We start from the raw sequence: 17,982 nt of genomic DNA, 5'->3' as shown, positions 1-17,982 counted from the left end.
TGTAATAGCTTGATTGTACAGGTACACTGTTATGCTAAAGGTATGTATAATAGTGTTGCTTCAGGAATATTATAAAATGTGGTGTTAGAGTGAGCATCAGGGTGTAATGTACCAAAAGTACTGTACCTGTTTTGGGAGGGAGCTGGTCAGCCCTGAACTGGGTGCCTGTCCGTCCATCCAGGAAGGAGTCAACAAACTGGCAGTGGTCCTCACCATGCCCCGTCTGGTCCCCAATGTTATAGAATTTACCTGCATGGGGGGAAGATAATGACAGAGAGGTCAGTTGACACATGGAGAAATTAAAGAATGCACCTTCACTCAAATGGATTAATGAGGGAAGTATTTTCAGCTAGAGGGCAAGACTCCCTGAAACTTAAGGTTCTGATAACTGTAAGGTTAAAATTCTGACACGTGACAGCCTTGGAACTTACCTGTAAGGGAGTCGCTCAGGTAGATTTTGTATCTCAGGGAGTTGCAGAGCTGGATTCCAACAAACTTGCGGTACCATGTCCGTTTCACATACTGCTTCCCATTGCACTCGGAGTACCCATCAGACTTGAAAGGGAATTGCGTCCAGATGGCATCCTTTCCTGAAAAGAAAAAGGTGTTGTGGGTGAGACAGGAAGAGGATGGTCCCCCAAGCAAATCACACTGAGTAGACATGTTTAAGAATACAAGCTAATCACTATTTCACAATTTCCCATTTATTTTAGAATATATTACCCCTAGTATTTATGTGTTCTTTTTCATTGTGATTCATTAACTCCAAATACTCACAGGCTCCGCTTACTACTTCAGCTTTGGAGACAAACTGTAGTGGACAGAGTCTGTACAATGGCTGCAACTGCTTTGTCAGCCTGATGGCAGTTTGCATTGTTTTTTCACTGTAGTTTACATCTCTTGATTTGAAGACTCAAACAACTATTATATAAATAATAAATAATGAACTGCGTGAAATAAAAAAGGCATCAAGAATCCACAGAGAATGTACCAGGGAATTAATGTTGGATGTCGGATGTTATGCTTGTCAGTTCTTTTCAAAGTTGAAAAAAGAGGAGGGGGATAAAATAAATTCTTCTTTTCATTTCCTGTCTCTGTGAGTGTGCCCTGGCAGGGTAGCAGGTGTGGAAGAAGTGAACTCATGGAAGAGAACATGAATCACGCTGGGCTTATTCCCTGCCACTAGACTGGCCGTTAATTCACTGCCGTGCATTGGGACACCTGGAACCTGTGGAGAACGCCTGCAAGCAGGCCAAACACTTACCTGAGACGTTCTCGCTCACACGGGGATCCGCTGAAGGAATGAAATCAAAATCAAATCAATTTTATTTGTATAGCATAAAGAAGCCAGAGGAGAGAGAGACATCACATCCATGTTTTCACACAAGTTAACATTACATTGAAAAGAAAAGAAAAAATACAAGGCAGAATAAAAACCTAATTTGTAGACATCAACAATGAACATCATTTGACCAAGGGCAAGTGCGATTGTCTACTGTTGTTCACCCAAACAGGAGAAGTATCTGACCCAAACGTTAATGGTTTGTTTCAAATCGTAATAGCCTAATGTTTAAAAACAAATGACAGAGGGTACGGCAAAGGTAATGTGTTCACACTCAAAATATATCTGAGCGCCTTCAGATTTCTTATATACTGTACGTGCGCAGTTCAAAAAGTACTCTGTTCTGATAAAACACAGAAAAAAGCTTTACCCCTCAGGAAGAATATGCAGAATGTGCATTGGCATGTAAAAAATTATTTAATCTAATGGCAGGAATACACAGCTAACTCAAGCAGCGCAGTAACCTGGCTAAGACATGTGCCCAGAGAATCTGGATGGATTGTTTTTTAGCATTGCTCAGCTGGTTTGATTCACCAGTTAATGGCGAGAGAAAGGCAGTGGCTGGAGTAGTCTGAGGGAAACTCATCTGCTTTCAATCTCATCCTCCACACTCACGTGGAAGTCAACCCCAGGGCAGACAATTTGCAAAGCAGGCCAAGTACAGAACGCAGCAGGAAAAATTACACAAGGAGTGCAAAATCTTTGAATTCAAATTGCCTTATTAAAGGCTCTTTGATACCAATGGTCACAAAAATGGGGTAAGAAGGTACTAAAAAAAAACCCCTGGAACTCTGCCTCCTTGAACTGGACACCAGGGTTATGAAACTGGACGGACATGCTGAAATCATTACATTACTAAGGCCATGTTAATTACACACATCTCTAAGAGTAGCTGTGGGGGTAATTTAATGGACTCGACGGACAGACTGCAGTGGCAGCGTGTTTATGTAGCATTCGTTTAGGCTTTTTAGTCGGGGTCTTTTAGTTGCCACACAATGGCCAATTGTAAAAACGACACACACATCACTCATCACTTTCCTAAAAATGTAGATACCATACAGGAGGTGTGTGTTTTTCTTTAATTTAAGTTCAGACCAAACAATTTGTCCTGAGTTCAGCTCATATCAAGAAGGGTTATTTTCACATTTCATTTAGTGTTTGAGAAGTGCTGTGTACAGTCTTTATTACATCAATATAACCCAATGATATGCCAGGAGAGGTTAGAACTATGGTTGAACTTTACTGGTCTATGCAGAGCACATAAATATATGAACACACCAAACCCCTCACATTATAACTGCTAACAGGATAGTTACACAACAGAATATAGTTCCTTTTACTGTTTTACCAAATGCAGGCACATACTGTACAGACAGGCCCAGATGCCTGTGTTTAAGAAGCAGCTGTAATGTTTATTTCAGCTACATTATCAGGACCAATTTGTGTTACTTCTGAAACGTCCATGCATAAAGCAGTGCATTACACCTTATTTGTCCTGGGTGTTTGTGAATTTGTACTATAATCTGTACATAACAAAAATAAAACATTTTGGTGAATATTTCCTTGATAGCTGTGTTCTCTGGTCGGATTATCATTGTGCATCCATAATTCAGAGACATTATATATTGAATAACATAATTATGTAAATTTGTTATCAGAGGCCTGCAGGCACACATGCCTACAGCCCAGCAGTTAAAAACTAACCTGATTCTGTGTTAAACTCCACTGGCTCAGTCGGTGGGCCTGATCCAAGTGGGTTTACTGGTTTCACCGAGAACTCGTAACTACAAGGAAAGGAGAAAAAAAGATATGGAACCAATTTGCTGGAGCTCAGTCAAAATAATTTTTAACGGATCACAATCAATCAAGCTTAACACAGGAGAAAATCCTGGCCAATAAACACTGAAATAACTTCCACACACATGCACAAGGTTTGATGGATATTAAAGACACCATATATTTCTTGGTCAGAATTATTGAACTTGTGATAAAAAGAGGTTTATATTCTGTCTATCTCCAAAACACTGACATGATATTTTTGTTCTCTCAAGCCTTGAGCTGATGCCAGGATCCTCCCTTAATGAGTCTTCCATCTGAGATGTTCAGATGGCTCATGTTCCAGCGGTCTCAATTCATAGGAAGCCATGGTTTATATTTTGTCTGTAATATTGTGCCAAACTGTCTTATAATCAGGCCCATTACTGAACCCTACAGCCAACTTGCATTGTGACTGTTGTTCCAAGCATATGTAAGAGAACCACAACCCCTCCTGGAGCCCTGAATCACAGTACTAAGATGCCTGGATGCCAGAGATTTTAAAAAGGAAGGAGCTTCCATATATGTAAATATGAAATGGGAGTACAAATAATGATTAAACAAAAAATGTATTACAGAAAAATTTACTGAAATGTACATGAAGCATTGCTCACCTGTAAGGAACGTCATTAACTAACTGAAGAAATAAATCTGTTCAGTGTCTGCTTTGATAGGGACACTCAGGTCTCTCAATGTTCTTAAGTGCTCATATTGTCAAGTTCTGGCCCAAAGGTACACCACATAGAACAGAATTTCCAAAAATTCCAGGAACGTCCCAGCTGGTCAGTGATGTCACAGCCTCCTCAATGATCCCACTCAAGGCCAATTCAGATCAAAGCCATCAGCAGAGAATTATTTTCACAAGAAATTGTATTTTTAGGAAGTTTTGGAAACATCTGCTGTTGTAGTTTCCAAGATTCATCAATAAAACTTGGGTCAATTAAAATGAAATGGGATGAGATGCTCAATCAACTCATATAACTAGTTGTGGAAGGTCATTTCATTCGTTAACTTTCAATTTGATGTGGACTGTAATTTTTTACTCAGTGACAAGCTAAGATTTGCCATCTCGTCTCTTCTGATCTCACAGTTCTGATCAGAACTGGGCTTAATAGCGCACTAACCCTCTTCTCAGTGTTAATCCTTAGTGTCCTTGTGTTCCCAGCAAGCAAGAATCCATTGGACCACTATCAACAGCAGTTGTGGGCATGCTTTTTGTTATTTTTATTGTATTTTTTTTTAGGGCTGTCAATCGATTAAAATTTTTTATCACATTTATTACATGATATGCTGATTAATTAATGGAATGAATCTCATATATCAATATTTGCCTGGAAAAGCCCTGAAATGAAGATATTTCAGCTCAAAAATATTACATTATTATGGCACATGAGTAAAGCATTGAATAGAAATATCAAAAGGGGGCATTAGAAATCAATAAATTGTTTTATTTCCAATCATATTTCCAAATTACTTGTCTTTTTATCATTGAACATAAGCCTATCACTTAGCCTAAAATGTGGCCATAACAGTCTTTTTCCCATGGCACGCAGGAACTGGACATTTTGTGGGACACGTGCGCAGGTGGTGCTTCGTTTAGTAGGACGCATGCACAGGTGCATCTCCCAAAATCACTTCGAACGGCAGGAGATTTTTAAGCACAGCTTTATCGCCTAACGTTACTTTAGCTAACCCTAACATGTTCCCGTTTCGCCTACTTTAGTTAACCTAGTTAGCACGTACCACCGATACAGGTGTATGGACACACGGAGGACAACAAATAACATTACAGAGGTGAGGACATGTCATAGCTAGCTAGCTATATAGTTAGCCAAGTTTTACTCATGACACTTTGTACAGGTGCGCCATGGGTCTGGACGGTTTCGTGCTTGTTTAACTATTTAACATACTATTTACATGCGCAACTAACGCACTGACCGGTTGGAATTGTGCGACACAAGGTGTCAGAGGGTTGCATTTGTAAATTCACTCCGGTGATGTCAGTGGCACCCTGAGTGCTCTCTTGTCGTTTAGAAATTAGCACTGCGCTCAGAAGCTCAGAGCCACACCGACCGCTCCAGCTGAAGGGCCAGTTTGTCTGAACCCTATAATGGCTGACAGTGTGGAAAAATATAAATTAATTAACATAAACATGAAATAATATTATATGCGTTAATTTGCGTTATTTTTTAACAGGCTAATTTTTTAAATAATTAATTAATCAAAATTAATGCGTTCATTTGACAGCCATCATTTTTTTTCTGCCAACAGCATTTACCTGCTATTTTCGCCTCATCTCAACTGATTCATCTTAATTGTCACAGAGCAAACCTCTGCATTAACAATTAACAATGGCTGATGGACTGACAGGTGTGTGCCACTCAATATATGCTATCAGGGTTCCATTCAGCATCAGTGTCCTAATGGTAGTGTACCTTCTCTCGGGTTTGAGGTTCTCCACAGCAGTATGTGTTTGATTTGTGGTCAGGATGGAGACTTCCTCACCATCTGGACCCTTTGTTGTGGAGATGACTTCATAACCTAAGAAAGGCATTTAAATAATCTTGTAAATGTTTCATTATTCATATGACTGAAAACTGACATACGTATTTATTACATGGCACTGACATACGTGCCATATAAGGCAAGGTTCAATCTGCCAATGTAATGTAGATGTGACATTTAATAGAGAAGAGTGTCAGGCCATCGGTAAATAACTCACTGGGACATACTAAGGCTACTAGAAAGTCAAACAGGGTATTCTGGCCTGGTTGAGTTTTAGTCAGTTAGTCCACCTGACAGGAAGCAAATCTGGTCATAGACTATGTGTTGCAGTGACTGTGCATGAATTATATTTTTTCATGCACATTTAATGGCATGTTGACAAGTTAATTACAGGTCTCACACAGCTTTAGCTACTTTATGCATTTAGCTAAATAATTTATATCACAGGGCAGCAACATTTATTTGCAATTTGCCAAAATAATCCAAGATCAATGTTTTTATTTACATTTCGGCTAACAGCAGATGCTCTTATCTAATGCAGCTTTCAAAAATGCTTACATAAAGCTTAAGACAAGGAGTAGAGCCAAGGCCAGGTCATGGGTAACAGATAGTACAGCATAGACTGGCAAAAAGATTTTAACTGAAAATCCTTCACCTGTGGTCTCATTATCAGTCTTCTGCCAGCCCAGGATAACAAAGGAGGGGCAGCCCTCCACGGTTACCACGGTAAGGTTGGAGGGCGGGGTCCTGGGTGGGCCTGTCACATTCTGCTCCCCGGCTTCATCCTCAGGGAAGTAGTTGAGGGAGGTGGTGATGGAGCAGGGCTCATTGGGCTTCTTGTCTGTCTTGTAGATCACGTGTGGGGCTGGGGTCAGGGAGAAAGATTTACATTTAAATTTATTTATTAAGCAGATGTGATTGTTTGTCCTGGATTTCAAATTTAGTGCGTGCAGTAAGATCAGGTTGCACCATTGGAATGAAAAGCTGTAAATTACCATATTGGCATATGTAAGTGCCAGACTGGGAGGTAAAATTAATATTAATAATACTATTAACTGTGAAGTCTATAGTAAATTAGTTAATGAATGAATGATGAAATGATGATCGGAGAACTTGAGTTGTTGTTTGAAGATGCAGATGAAGAGATGGGTTTCCAATGTATTGGAGAGAAATGAGCTACTTTACCTACATAGCGCTTTTTTCCCATGGCATCCACTTCAGAGCTGGGGATTGAGCTAAACAGAGAGGAGTTTTCCCAGGTGTCAAACTGGGTCTCTGTAAAGCCAAAATACCAAAACATGCAAAACAGTGTTTAAGCTGGAAAAATGGGTGTCAGTCTAGACCAAAATCAAGATGGTAATCATTAACACAATCTCTTTTATTCAGACCCCAGCCTGAGACTGCCCACTCCTACCATTAAGAGTTGGGGCAGCTGTCGTTGTTTGCTTTCTGTCCTGCTTTGCGGGCTTGGCTGTCACTGAGGAAAAGTTGGGTCTCAAGATGGAGGCTTTGTCCGTTTGCTTCAGGTCACTGGTCTTGTCTGAGGGATCAAATAGAGTTGAATGGTGCAAATCATGCACTTAGTGCTCTGTTTGGAAAAGTGATTAAGAAATAAGGGCAATTCCTGAGTGGAAGAATCATCCATATATTATTCTACCTTTGTATATGGATTATACAGGACATTTAGTGCTTAGTAATACAGGATTCTATATTATGTGTTCCATTTATGTAAACATAGCGTAAACATATTTAAATTTAATTTCAGCTGCATATCATAAAAAACTCTAAATAGAGCATTCCCACGTTCAATGCCATACCAAAATAAATAATATCATCCAAATAAATATTACCACAGGCAATGAAAAAAGAGCAATAATTATCCATTAAAGGGTATCATTTTAAAGTTGAAGCAACTGCTGTTTACTGAGTTGAAGTGAAGTTGCCAGTTCTACCTGTTCTTTGGCCTGAACTGGGCTTTACTCTCAGCGATACAGTATTGATGAACCTACATGTTCGGAACATGTTGTTCCTTTTCAAGAACAGCTGCTGGTCAATTGGATGCCCGCAGATTGCAGTCAGAGTTGCATTTGAAAGGCTTTCCTCCTACTCTGCTCTGTGCAAGTTTAACTGTAGTCGGTGAAGAAGCAGCTGGTGACACATATTTTGTAGGAGAAACATGGATGTATACACTGTCCCAAATATGCAGTGGGGTTAGCCCATGTAGGCAGCTGTGTAGCAGACAATTGATCATTTCAAATTGGGGCAGGAACTGGATATACTCAGCCCCATGATGGGCACCAAAATAAAAAGGAATTGAAAAAAGAATGGCTTTATTTTCCATTAGCCTTACCTTTGTCCCCTGGTTTGTCAACCAGGTTCGTTTTCATAGGGGGTGGTGGGCGCTGAGGAGAGGACCCTGGGAAATTAAATGAAATTCTCAGTTATTGAGAAGTACAGTTCAACTGTACTTAATGAGGGATATTTTCAGAGAAAATAAACTGCAACACTTTCACAGATATTAAGCAGAAGAAGCACAAGCCAACACACAGTATAAACCCACAGAGAAAGGGTTTGATGGAGAGGAAAGCTGGGACAACCCTGTGAAAAAAGGTTCAAGCATTACTCAGAATGTAAGAGAAAGGTACTGCGATTGTTCTCATGTTATTGATAAAGTTTTAAAACTAAAGGAAAATTGTGCCGGTCACACATAATAGTCTTTACCCCATTAACCAAAATTTCTGTTGCTATTCAGTTAAGACGGCTTTGCCTTTACTGTAACATCATCTCGAAATAAGTGAGCAGACCTCATTTATATACAAATACACTACAGGGGTACCAGAATCTCTGTTGTTCAATGGAGATCCACATGTTCTGCTCATCATTGTAAGATTGTTTTTTTCACTGAAGACTAAAGTAGTGTCAATATGCCATTAGCCCAAACTGTCATTATTATTAGAGATTATGCTATTATTAGTCATAACCCCAGACACTTAATCACAAATCTAATTAACATGATGGGGCTCTGGGGCTTTGGTGCAAAGATAACAACAGATTGGCAAGTCAGAGAACTTGCTACAATTCATCAACTTCCTCAAACAAAGACAAGTACAGATATCATTGAGGGTATAACAGAACACATCCTTCCTCATAATCCAGTTGAGAGATCTGCTTTCAATGAACTCTGAGCTTTTGTAAAAGTAGAATGAAAGAGGAAAGTGCATTCTAAAGCCCAGAGGAGAGAGGTTACAGCTGAAATTGCATGTGAAACTCTCAAGCACTATAATCGCAGGACACCATCACAAAATTAATAACAAAGGCTACATCAACATTAAAGCTAACCAACAGAGACCCTCAATTAGCCCTCCCCTAGAAACACAAAAAAAGGGAAAAATAATCCAAGGAACCTAAAACCATAAGGGAAAAAATACAATCTTAAAAAGTTAATAAGGCCTTGTGAGTATTTACACTTATTCCAAAGTTGACCAAAAAAGTAAAAACCTGTTTTCAATTAGCCTTGTCTTGTGACAAGGCCAAATACTTCACAATCAAAGCATTGTTCTCCTTCCAGAAAGAATGATAAAAGGAAACGCAGGGAACTTGCTGCCCAAGCCTGATCATAGCCTGTGTTATACAAATATTTATTTGAATTAATTATGCATATAGTTGTATGAACAAAATTTGGCTTTTGTTTTTCCTTCTTGTTAAAGCTTACACCATTGAGCTTTAATGGTGTGAGGGTTGAAGTGGTATATTGGAAGAGACTGGATAATGTAAGGCTTATCAGTGTTATCAATTCTTAGAAATTATATTAAATACATTTAGGATTAATCACATCATGGATGGTGAAATTGATTATTTAACCAAACAACTGCTGGCAATATACAATGGACTCCCATTCACATGCAATTTTGTATGAATAAATCAGAGCATTTCCTTTGACAGTCTTATTTTTAATATTACACTTCGATCTTGTATCTCTTTGTGTCTGTGTATTTTTAATCTTACACTTCAATCATGTATCTCAAAATGTGTTTATTGAACATGTAGAACTAAGTGTCAGCAGAGTCAGTCATGCAGGAATTTATATGACCAAATCAAAGTACATTTATTTTTTTTGCCCTTAATAGCAACAGAAAATGACTTAGGACATTTCAGACTCTTGCAAGTAGACTGAAAAACCAGCTAAAGCAATTGGACTCTGCAAGAAAATTAATCAGTCACTTGCAAGGTTTTAAACTAAACCTCATTAATTTCACTACAAATTAATTTCAGCAAACTTTCATTAGTGGAGATGGCGAGATGAGCAGCTTGGGGGGAGGGGGCTAGCAAAGCTGGATAATTCAAATGAAGAACCAACCACCATAAGGTTCTCCAAATAATTATAAAATGGAATACGGCATACTTTCCAGAGTTAACCAGTAAGAACTAATCACTTTTTCATTTGGAGCAACTGAAAATAATATCAATTAGCTTGTTCAAAACAATCTCTAGTAGTCTTAATTTTAGCATCCAGCATGTTCAACCACACTCCAGGTGTAAACACAGATTTGTGAGTGGCCAGCACAGCACACATACACACATAAATACTGCATCCATCCCACATCCATCACCATAATGTGGGATGCCTTGCAAGGAAGTTTTCATTTACATAAAAGCACCATTTTACAACAAAGATCCTCAGATTTTCAGAAGGAATTGTGATCATTTGGGGGATATGGTTTATTGGTTGTCATCAACAAGAAAATATCTCTTTTCCATTTGATTTGTTTTATAGTGGTGGCTTTAGCTTGGGAGTCAGTAAAAGTTAGAAGATCCGTTTTTATGAATTCAATTTTTGGTAGAAGGAAAAACCAAAGTCAAGTACCTTATTCTGATCATATTTGTTTAGCTGTCCTTTAGTAATACAACATTTCAACCTTAAACCAGATTTCAGACAGGACATTTCTCAGTCAAATAAATTTAATGTAGAGGATTTTCTGGCATGTGCAAGCTATAGATTTCTGAAATTATCACTCTTCCCAAGTCTTTTAGCAGCCGCCAGCCATGAGCTAAGTCCATCTGGACCAAAGCCAGGCAAGTAACACAAGGTCCCTTGTATTGGAGTTTGAAAAGCAACATTTAAAACTCAAGAATGTTTGTGTGGTCGGTCTGGTGTTCTTCAGGTCCCAAAGCATGGGGTAATTTTGTTTTACCAAGGTAAAGCATCAGGTTTTGTGTGGTGATGGTTTTCCCAAGACATTTTTAACTTTTTTTGCAAGCTCCTAAGATCTTTCTGCAGGTGAGATATTTTAATGAAGACATTTATCTTCATACTTCATACTCTTCCCAGAATTCCAGACTGCCGACAGAGGGATTCTGATTTTTCCATGTGAAAAGTATTGGCAGTCAAACTCACACTTCAAGGTACTGTTTTCTTTCAGGTACTGTTTTCTGGCACTTCATTTAGGATTTTTATGTGTTCTGCCAAAGTGAATGTTTAATGTCCTCTGTATTTCTGTTGTTAACTGACCACAAAAATATTATCCATGTACTGGACAATAACAGCTTCATTATTAATGGCACTATTTGTTGAGAAATAGTCTTCTGTTTTACATCATTATTTTACCACTGGGAGCCCTGGGCTTTTCCAGCACATAAATGTTTTTAGAGAGAAACTACTTTCAATATACACTATAGGCCACAAAATAGTTTAAACATAAGGAACATTTGTTTTTTAAATTGTACATTCAACCAGGGTGGTTATAGAATAATAGGTGTAGATGGAAAAAAGGTCCCAGTCCATTTCACCAAGCTTTGAGAATTCATGCTGAAAGTGCAAGATGGAATTAGTATGCAAACACACAAGCACACTCAACTCAACAATGGACCTCAACTGCAGGCCCTTAAGACCCACACAATGAACCAGACACACAGAATCTGTGTGGGCTAAACAAAACCATTAATACAAGTAACTTCGGATTATCTATAATATTATGATAGCCCGACTCTTGTTTCATGGGATTATTGCCTTGATGGTTTTTAATGAAATCTGAATTGTATGGTAACATTGGTCACCAGTTTCTGAGGTTGGCAGATGAGGCAATTGTATTTTGTATTACATAGATCAGCTTTCACGGAGTTTGCAGGAAGTCTCCTTGAAGGCTTCTGAAACTGTCTCAGTTTCTGCTATAGACCATGAGTCAGGATTGGATCAAAAACCTTGACTGGCCAGCCAATCACAGAGCCACAAACACAATGCAGATTGAAAAATTTGCACTTAGTGTCAGCTCTCAGCCGTCAGTGCTCTCAACATTCAATCCAAGCCATGATCATGTTTAGCTTGTGAGGCCACAAAGCTTGCATGGAGAAGCTACACCTCCCAAAGAAGAGTTAAAAACAGATGAACAGAGGCAGACTGACAAACACAGGAACATGACACAGAAGGACAGCAACACCAACATGTGCTTTAAGGGGAATGATGGGCTTTTTCATAATGGTTGGGTTAATGGGTGAGCAAAACAGACAAAAGTGATCGGCTCTTTTACCCCATCGAAATCTGGATTTCATGAGTGGTTTGGGAAAATTGAGTCCCTTATGATGTTCGCCGTTGGCTGTAGGAGGAAAAAAGGGGTTACTTTGGAAACCATCCACCTTTTACACTTGTAGAGACACTGAAAACATCCAGAGTTTATGCTTTAAAAGTCCAGAGTATAGGGAGTGGTGGACTTCTCCATAGTCAGACCATAGACCATATCAGGAAATCAAACTGCTAAATGCCAACTTCACTACATTTTCTCATCTGCCTCATCAGATTGTCATTATCAAAACATTTTTAACAAAGCATGGCTAAACCTCATGTTATGTCCTCTGAGAAAAAAACGGGCAGAGGTAAGGTTTTGGAAACCACAAAAGAAACTTTTTCTCAAAACACATCTTTGCAAAACATCTTATTTTGGCATGAACCAGTGTCCATAGCTGCATAAATACCAATGGATGGGAGAAGAGATTCCAGACAAAATGCAGGATGCATGACAGACTGATAAAAAAAACCCAGAAGTTTAGCACTTTTACTGCTGAAAGCACAAAGACATCCACACAGACTGTGTCAAGGCTCAGAATCTCATCAGTGTTTCTCAAGTATGTGTCCAAACATGAGTGCATTTGCAGCGTACAAAGAGAGGAAATGGGAGTCACCTCATGAAGATACTATGAAGAAGGAAAGATTTGAGACACCATTCAAATGGATTGCCTTGACAAGAGAACACAGAGAGCTTTTGGACGAGATTGTTTGAGGTTGCACTGTGTGGGAAGGAAGAAAGGTGTTTAAAAGGGGGAAATGAATGAATTACCCCCTCTGATCATCAGTGTCCTGGAGGAGTTAGTCACCCTGGATAGGATATGTGGTCTGATGCCATAACGAGAGGGGAAAATAAAGTCTCTGCCTGATGAGGTCAAGTTTCTGGCTGGCATGGCAACCACTGAGCCCTGGGAGACATGAGGCTTGGTGGGGCCCTGGTTTCTCAGGATGCCTTTCCCTGCATAAAAAAAAACAATGACAGGTGGTTATGGGGGTTGCCTTGTCTGCAACCCCCCTGCAGGAGCCTTTCAGGTGAAATTGAAGCCATGGGAGCAGCCCTGAGTGGTGAAACAGTTAAATTATTGGTCAATTATTGGGTCAGTTTTCTGGCCATTTCTACTTCTGGGGAGCTACTGTTACTCAATAATGTGATCAAAATTACAGCTTTGAATCTTGCCATGTCCTACTGGCCACTTCTGTCATAAGTCATAAGTTTTTCAGGTTTTCAAGACCCCTAGAAAACCAACAGATGTTCTCTCCAGAGTTGGAGCTAGCCAGTCTGACTGCACGCAGTGTTGTAATGCACATAAAAAACACATCAAGCATGGTATTTCAATCGGGGGAACATGCAACATGTACAGCCCATGATATTAAAGTCTGCAATCAGATCACAGAAATACACCGCTCATTCTGCATACGCCTTTTTAGATATTTAAATCATATACAATATTGTTTTGTCATTCCAATTATGTAATATTGTAATGTGTGTGCGTCTATGTGTGTGATTATATTGTGATAAAAATAATTTATGATGATTTGACAGACCTTACTTTAACTCAAATTCATTATCACACAGAAATATATTAAATATACTGAATGCATATGAAGTACAAAAATCTGTAGTAGCATAGACATTGTGTGTCTCTATTGCAACTGAAATTGTGATCTGAAAATGTATGCATGAGTGGCTCATGCAAGCAGACTTATTTAAAACGTCAAAACTCATACACACCCACTTGAATGGACATCAAATGTATGACCATTTCAATTTATGCTGAAGTTATGTAAATCTGATGGTGCCAATTCAAAGTATCTATGGTAACTACAGTACTCAGCTTTGTAATGTGGTGTTGAGGTTAGGTTATCAGAAGAAGATAATGCTCACAAACCCCTAGTAAGATACTGAAACTGTATTGGTGTGCATATTTTTAATTTGAGCTGACAGATAGTTTGTGGAGAAAATTTTTGGGATGCTCTATTAGAACAGTATGAAGATGAGCCTTTAAATGAACAGAGAACTAAGGAGCAGCGGGTTACAGAGCCATGCCCATGGGAGAGCAGGGTTCAATGGGACAGAGGTTTCTCTGATTGAGGGTGGAGGTAGGGAGATGTGGGAGGTAGAGGTGGTGATGTGGGCGGTGGAGGTATGGGGAGATGAAGCAATGCATGGAATCTGCTCCTGTGGACAGATGCAACCATATGAAGCAAAACAGCAAAGAAAAATTGGAAAGGCATGACTTCAGAAAGGACAGATCACAGATAACAGACAATTGTCTGGCAAGTGCACTTGGAGCTGCTAGAACCTGCATGACAACAGAAAAAGGTAGGTGGTTAACTCAGTGATGCCACAATTACCCCAGTCATGACTACTGGCTTTCTCTGTGGTATAGGCAGGCCTGAGTGGAGAATATCCATTCCGTGATTCGCCAAACACTGTGTGAGAGACAAAATCTTTACATGCCTTGGACAGATCAGATTGATCCAAGGGGAACAGTATACACCTTTTGATTTTCCCTCATTATTTCTATTTTACACTTATTAGTTTATGCATTTGAGCTAATGAGGAGAAGTGTTCATCAAAAAGCAAAACTCAATATCAATGTGTGGACTGTAAATAACTTTAAATAAGTGGGGCAGAATCAGGCTGGTTTACACAAATCAACAAGAAAATACTAAATTATATCCATACTCAGTGGCACTTTAGTATAGTATCTATAACCGTGTAGAACCTACTTTTGCCTCCAGACCAGCGTTAAGTATTCACGCATGGATACAACAAAGTGATGGAAATATTCTTTAAGCATTTTGGTCCATGCTGACTCGATAACAATAACAGTTCCAGCAGGTTTTTGGGCCACATATTCATACTGCAAACCTCCCATTCTACATCATCCCAAAGGTGGTCTATTGGATTGAGATCTGGGGACTGTGCAGGCCATTGGAGTAAATTGAAGTCATTGTCATGTTTGTGGAACCTGCTTGAGATTATTTGTTCTTTGTGACAAGATGGATTATGGTAGTTCTTCACTTTCTCATTGTACATTAAAACCCTAGGGGTTAGACAAAATAATGTAAATATTACAACAAAAAAGACTTGGCTACTGTGATGTAACTAAATAAACAAAAGTATAAAGGCAGCTGCATAGGTGAGGCATATTAGGTGGAGTCTATTAAACCAAATAGCAGTATGTGCCAGCCATAAACGAGGTCCAACAATCAGCACTTTCATAAGTGAGTTTCCAAAGCAAAATGAGGCAGCAGAGTTCTAAGAAGGCTGAACAATCAATGCCCATATTGCAAGTGCATCTCTCACAAAAGCTCCAAAATGATTTACATTTTGGAGCTTTTGTGAGAGATGCACCTGTGGCAGAGGGAACAGTGTCAAAAATCATGACAACATACGGCAAACACAAACAAACTGCTTTGGCAAAGAGAAGCAGTGTTCACAAGTTGAAGCGCACCAACAGGGAGAGCCAGACACTTAGCATGACAGGCGGTAAACACCCCATCAACTAACTCAAAAGACATAACCTGTTGTAAGGAGCACAAAACCTGTATCTCTGTGCAATGGAAGCCTTCAGCCCTCAATGGCTGTTACCACCTGAAATATGGTGGTGGATCTGTAATGGTATGGGCAGCCATCTCATGGCAGTCATTGGGTCTGATGATTGCTCTGCATACTCATATAGCAGTACAGAAATATGAAGCTATTTTATAACACCAGTTATATCCTCTACTCTCAGAAAAAAAGGGTTCTTTTGCTTGTCTACATAGGGGAACCCTGTTTTAGTTCTTTATGGAACCCTCTATGGTAGGTGTGAAAACCATTCTGACAAATAACCCTTCAACTAGATAAGTTTCCTCTGTGGAGGCAAAGAGGAGCCTTTTGGGACCCTTTGTTCGGAAAGTGTATGGCGCAAACAGTTCCCTAATGATGTCTCCTTATTTCCAACATGATAACACCCCCCATACACATTGCTAAATTACCAGGATGGAGTCAAACACCTTCCATGGCCTCAACAAATGTCACTGAACCTATATGGTTAGTTTTTGAGTGCAGTGTTGATTTCCACCTCCTTCATTCCTCAAAAAACTGGAGGATTTTCTTCTTGAAAAATGGTACAATATCCCGCTAGACACAGTTCAAAACTTGACAGCATTCTGAGAATGATTTGAAGCTGTTCTAAAGACAAAGGGTGGCCCTACTCCTTATTAGTTGCTTCATATTCAAATATTGTTTGGTGTTCCCATTGGTTTGTCCAACCCACACACACATATATATATATATATATATATATATACAAAGCATTGAAGTATGGGATTTACCCAAAGACTTGATTGGCCGCTGGGTGGTGCTAGAGGCCTGGGGTTGTGCCTGCTGCCCCTGCTGGGGGATAGTGACAGGGATGGCTGTGGTGGTACTGAGAGGTTTGGTTGGAAGGGGCTGAGGATTGGCAAGAGGGATGTCCTCCGAGGGGGAAAAAACATTTCTATCTTTATTTACACTCCCTGGGAAGGAAAAAGAGAAAAAGGAACATAGAGGGTCTTATCATCTGCAAAAAGCACCAGTTTCACTCATCTGAGCATCAGGAATTTAGATCCCTTTGTTTGAAATATCAATTTCTTATTTGAAAGAATGATCATTCAATCTTTTTCCATGCATATCTGAATATGGATTGGCAAAAAAATAATATATACATACACATTGGTACTATAGGTAATCACTTCTAATGTGAAAAAATGTGTTATATACTATTTAAAAATGACTTCTAATTATCGAAAAACATTTAACACATACTGTAGTTCTGGGTATTACAATGCAGTCTGCCTGAAGTAATGAAAAAATCATTTTTCTAACCAGTTAAAAATGAGGTCAGAGCAACAAATGAGGTGTTGGATCAGTGCTTCTCATCCTTGAGGGGAAAAACTGTTTAAATTAGCCAGCATGCAGTGGGAACATGCAGACTGTGCAAATTCAAATGCTTTTGGCTGCAAGCGCATGAACTCTGAAAACAAAACTCTCTGACATGATGGAAACAAATACTGAAATGAATAAAAACAAGGAAAAAAGTGTGTAAAAGATAGAGATGATCATGTATTAAAAGGAAACAGGGACAGACTTAGAATTTTCACTTATTAAGTGTCAATGAAAGCATCCTACAGTGATGTACACATTACGATAGATTTTCTTTTTATATATGATTCATTTTACATCTTATTTCAGCAGGGAGAACATTGCATCTAATCTCATTTAACGTGTTGTTCTTAATAAATACATCCATTCATCCATTATCTATACACGTTTACCTTGGGCAGGGTCACGGGGTGTGCTGGAGCCTATCCCAGCGTGTATTGGGCGAGAGGCAGGAATACACCTTGGACAGGCCACCAATCTATCACAGGGCACACACACCATTCACTCACACACTCATACCTATGGGCAATTTAGAGTCTCCAATTAGCATTCCTGCATGTCTTTGGACTCTGGGAGGAAACCGGAGTACCTGGAGGAAACCCTCACAGACACGGGGAGAACATGCAAACTCCACAGAGAAAGGCTCCAAGCCAAGATTCAAACCCACGACCTTCTTGCTGTGATGCAACAGTGCTACCCACTGCACCACTGTGCCGCCCTCTTAATCAATAAATAATTGGTTAAATAATAAGATAATTTCAGTGAAAATGATTCAAATCTGTGTGTTCAAGCCACAAAGTGAAAATAAAGATCCTTAAAGAAAAAAAAACAATGATTCCATGTTCTAAA

At 39.3% G+C, this 17,982-nt stretch overlaps 1 protein-coding gene across 10 annotated transcripts in view; it reads right to left on the bottom strand.

Annotated features, from left to right (window-relative positions):
* Positions 1–17,982, bottom strand: part of LOC135250623 (target of Nesh-SH3) — a 45,081-nt gene that overhangs the window by 1,658 nt on the left and 25,441 nt on the right. For 4 of the 10 annotated variants that reach the window (XM_064327134.1, XM_064327132.1, XM_064327138.1 and 1 more), the window contains 13 exons: positions 16,545–16,727; positions 14,574–14,651; positions 12,991–13,176; positions 12,187–12,252; positions 8,013–8,078; positions 7,077–7,202; positions 6,848–6,937; positions 6,318–6,527; positions 5,593–5,698; positions 3,047–3,126; positions 1,265–1,294; positions 432–590; positions 127–249 (listed from right to left, as the gene is read on the bottom strand). In XM_064327134.1, the coding sequence (XP_064183204.1) occupies positions 127–249; positions 432–590; positions 1,265–1,294; positions 3,047–3,126; positions 5,593–5,698; positions 6,318–6,527; positions 6,848–6,937; positions 7,077–7,202; positions 8,013–8,078; positions 12,187–12,252; positions 12,991–13,176; positions 14,574–14,651; positions 16,545–16,727 (1,503 nt within the window). The remainder of the gene's footprint in view (positions 1–126; positions 250–431; positions 591–1,264; positions 1,295–3,046; positions 3,127–5,592; positions 5,699–6,317; positions 6,528–6,847; positions 6,938–7,076; positions 7,203–8,012; positions 8,079–12,186; positions 12,253–12,990; positions 13,177–14,573; positions 14,652–16,544; positions 16,728–17,982) is intronic. The other 6 variants (XM_064327139.1, XM_064327141.1, XM_064327140.1 and 3 more) reach the window with 4 other exon arrangements.

This window comes from Anguilla rostrata, chromosome 3 (genome assembly GCF_018555375.3).
Source record: "Anguilla rostrata isolate EN2019 chromosome 3, ASM1855537v3, whole genome shotgun sequence".
NCBI classification, from domain to species: Eukaryota; Metazoa; Chordata; class Actinopteri; order Anguilliformes; family Anguillidae; genus Anguilla; species Anguilla rostrata.
The sequence above is the reverse complement of the archived record's forward strand: the minus strand, read 5'-3'. Positions and strand labels throughout refer to the sequence as shown.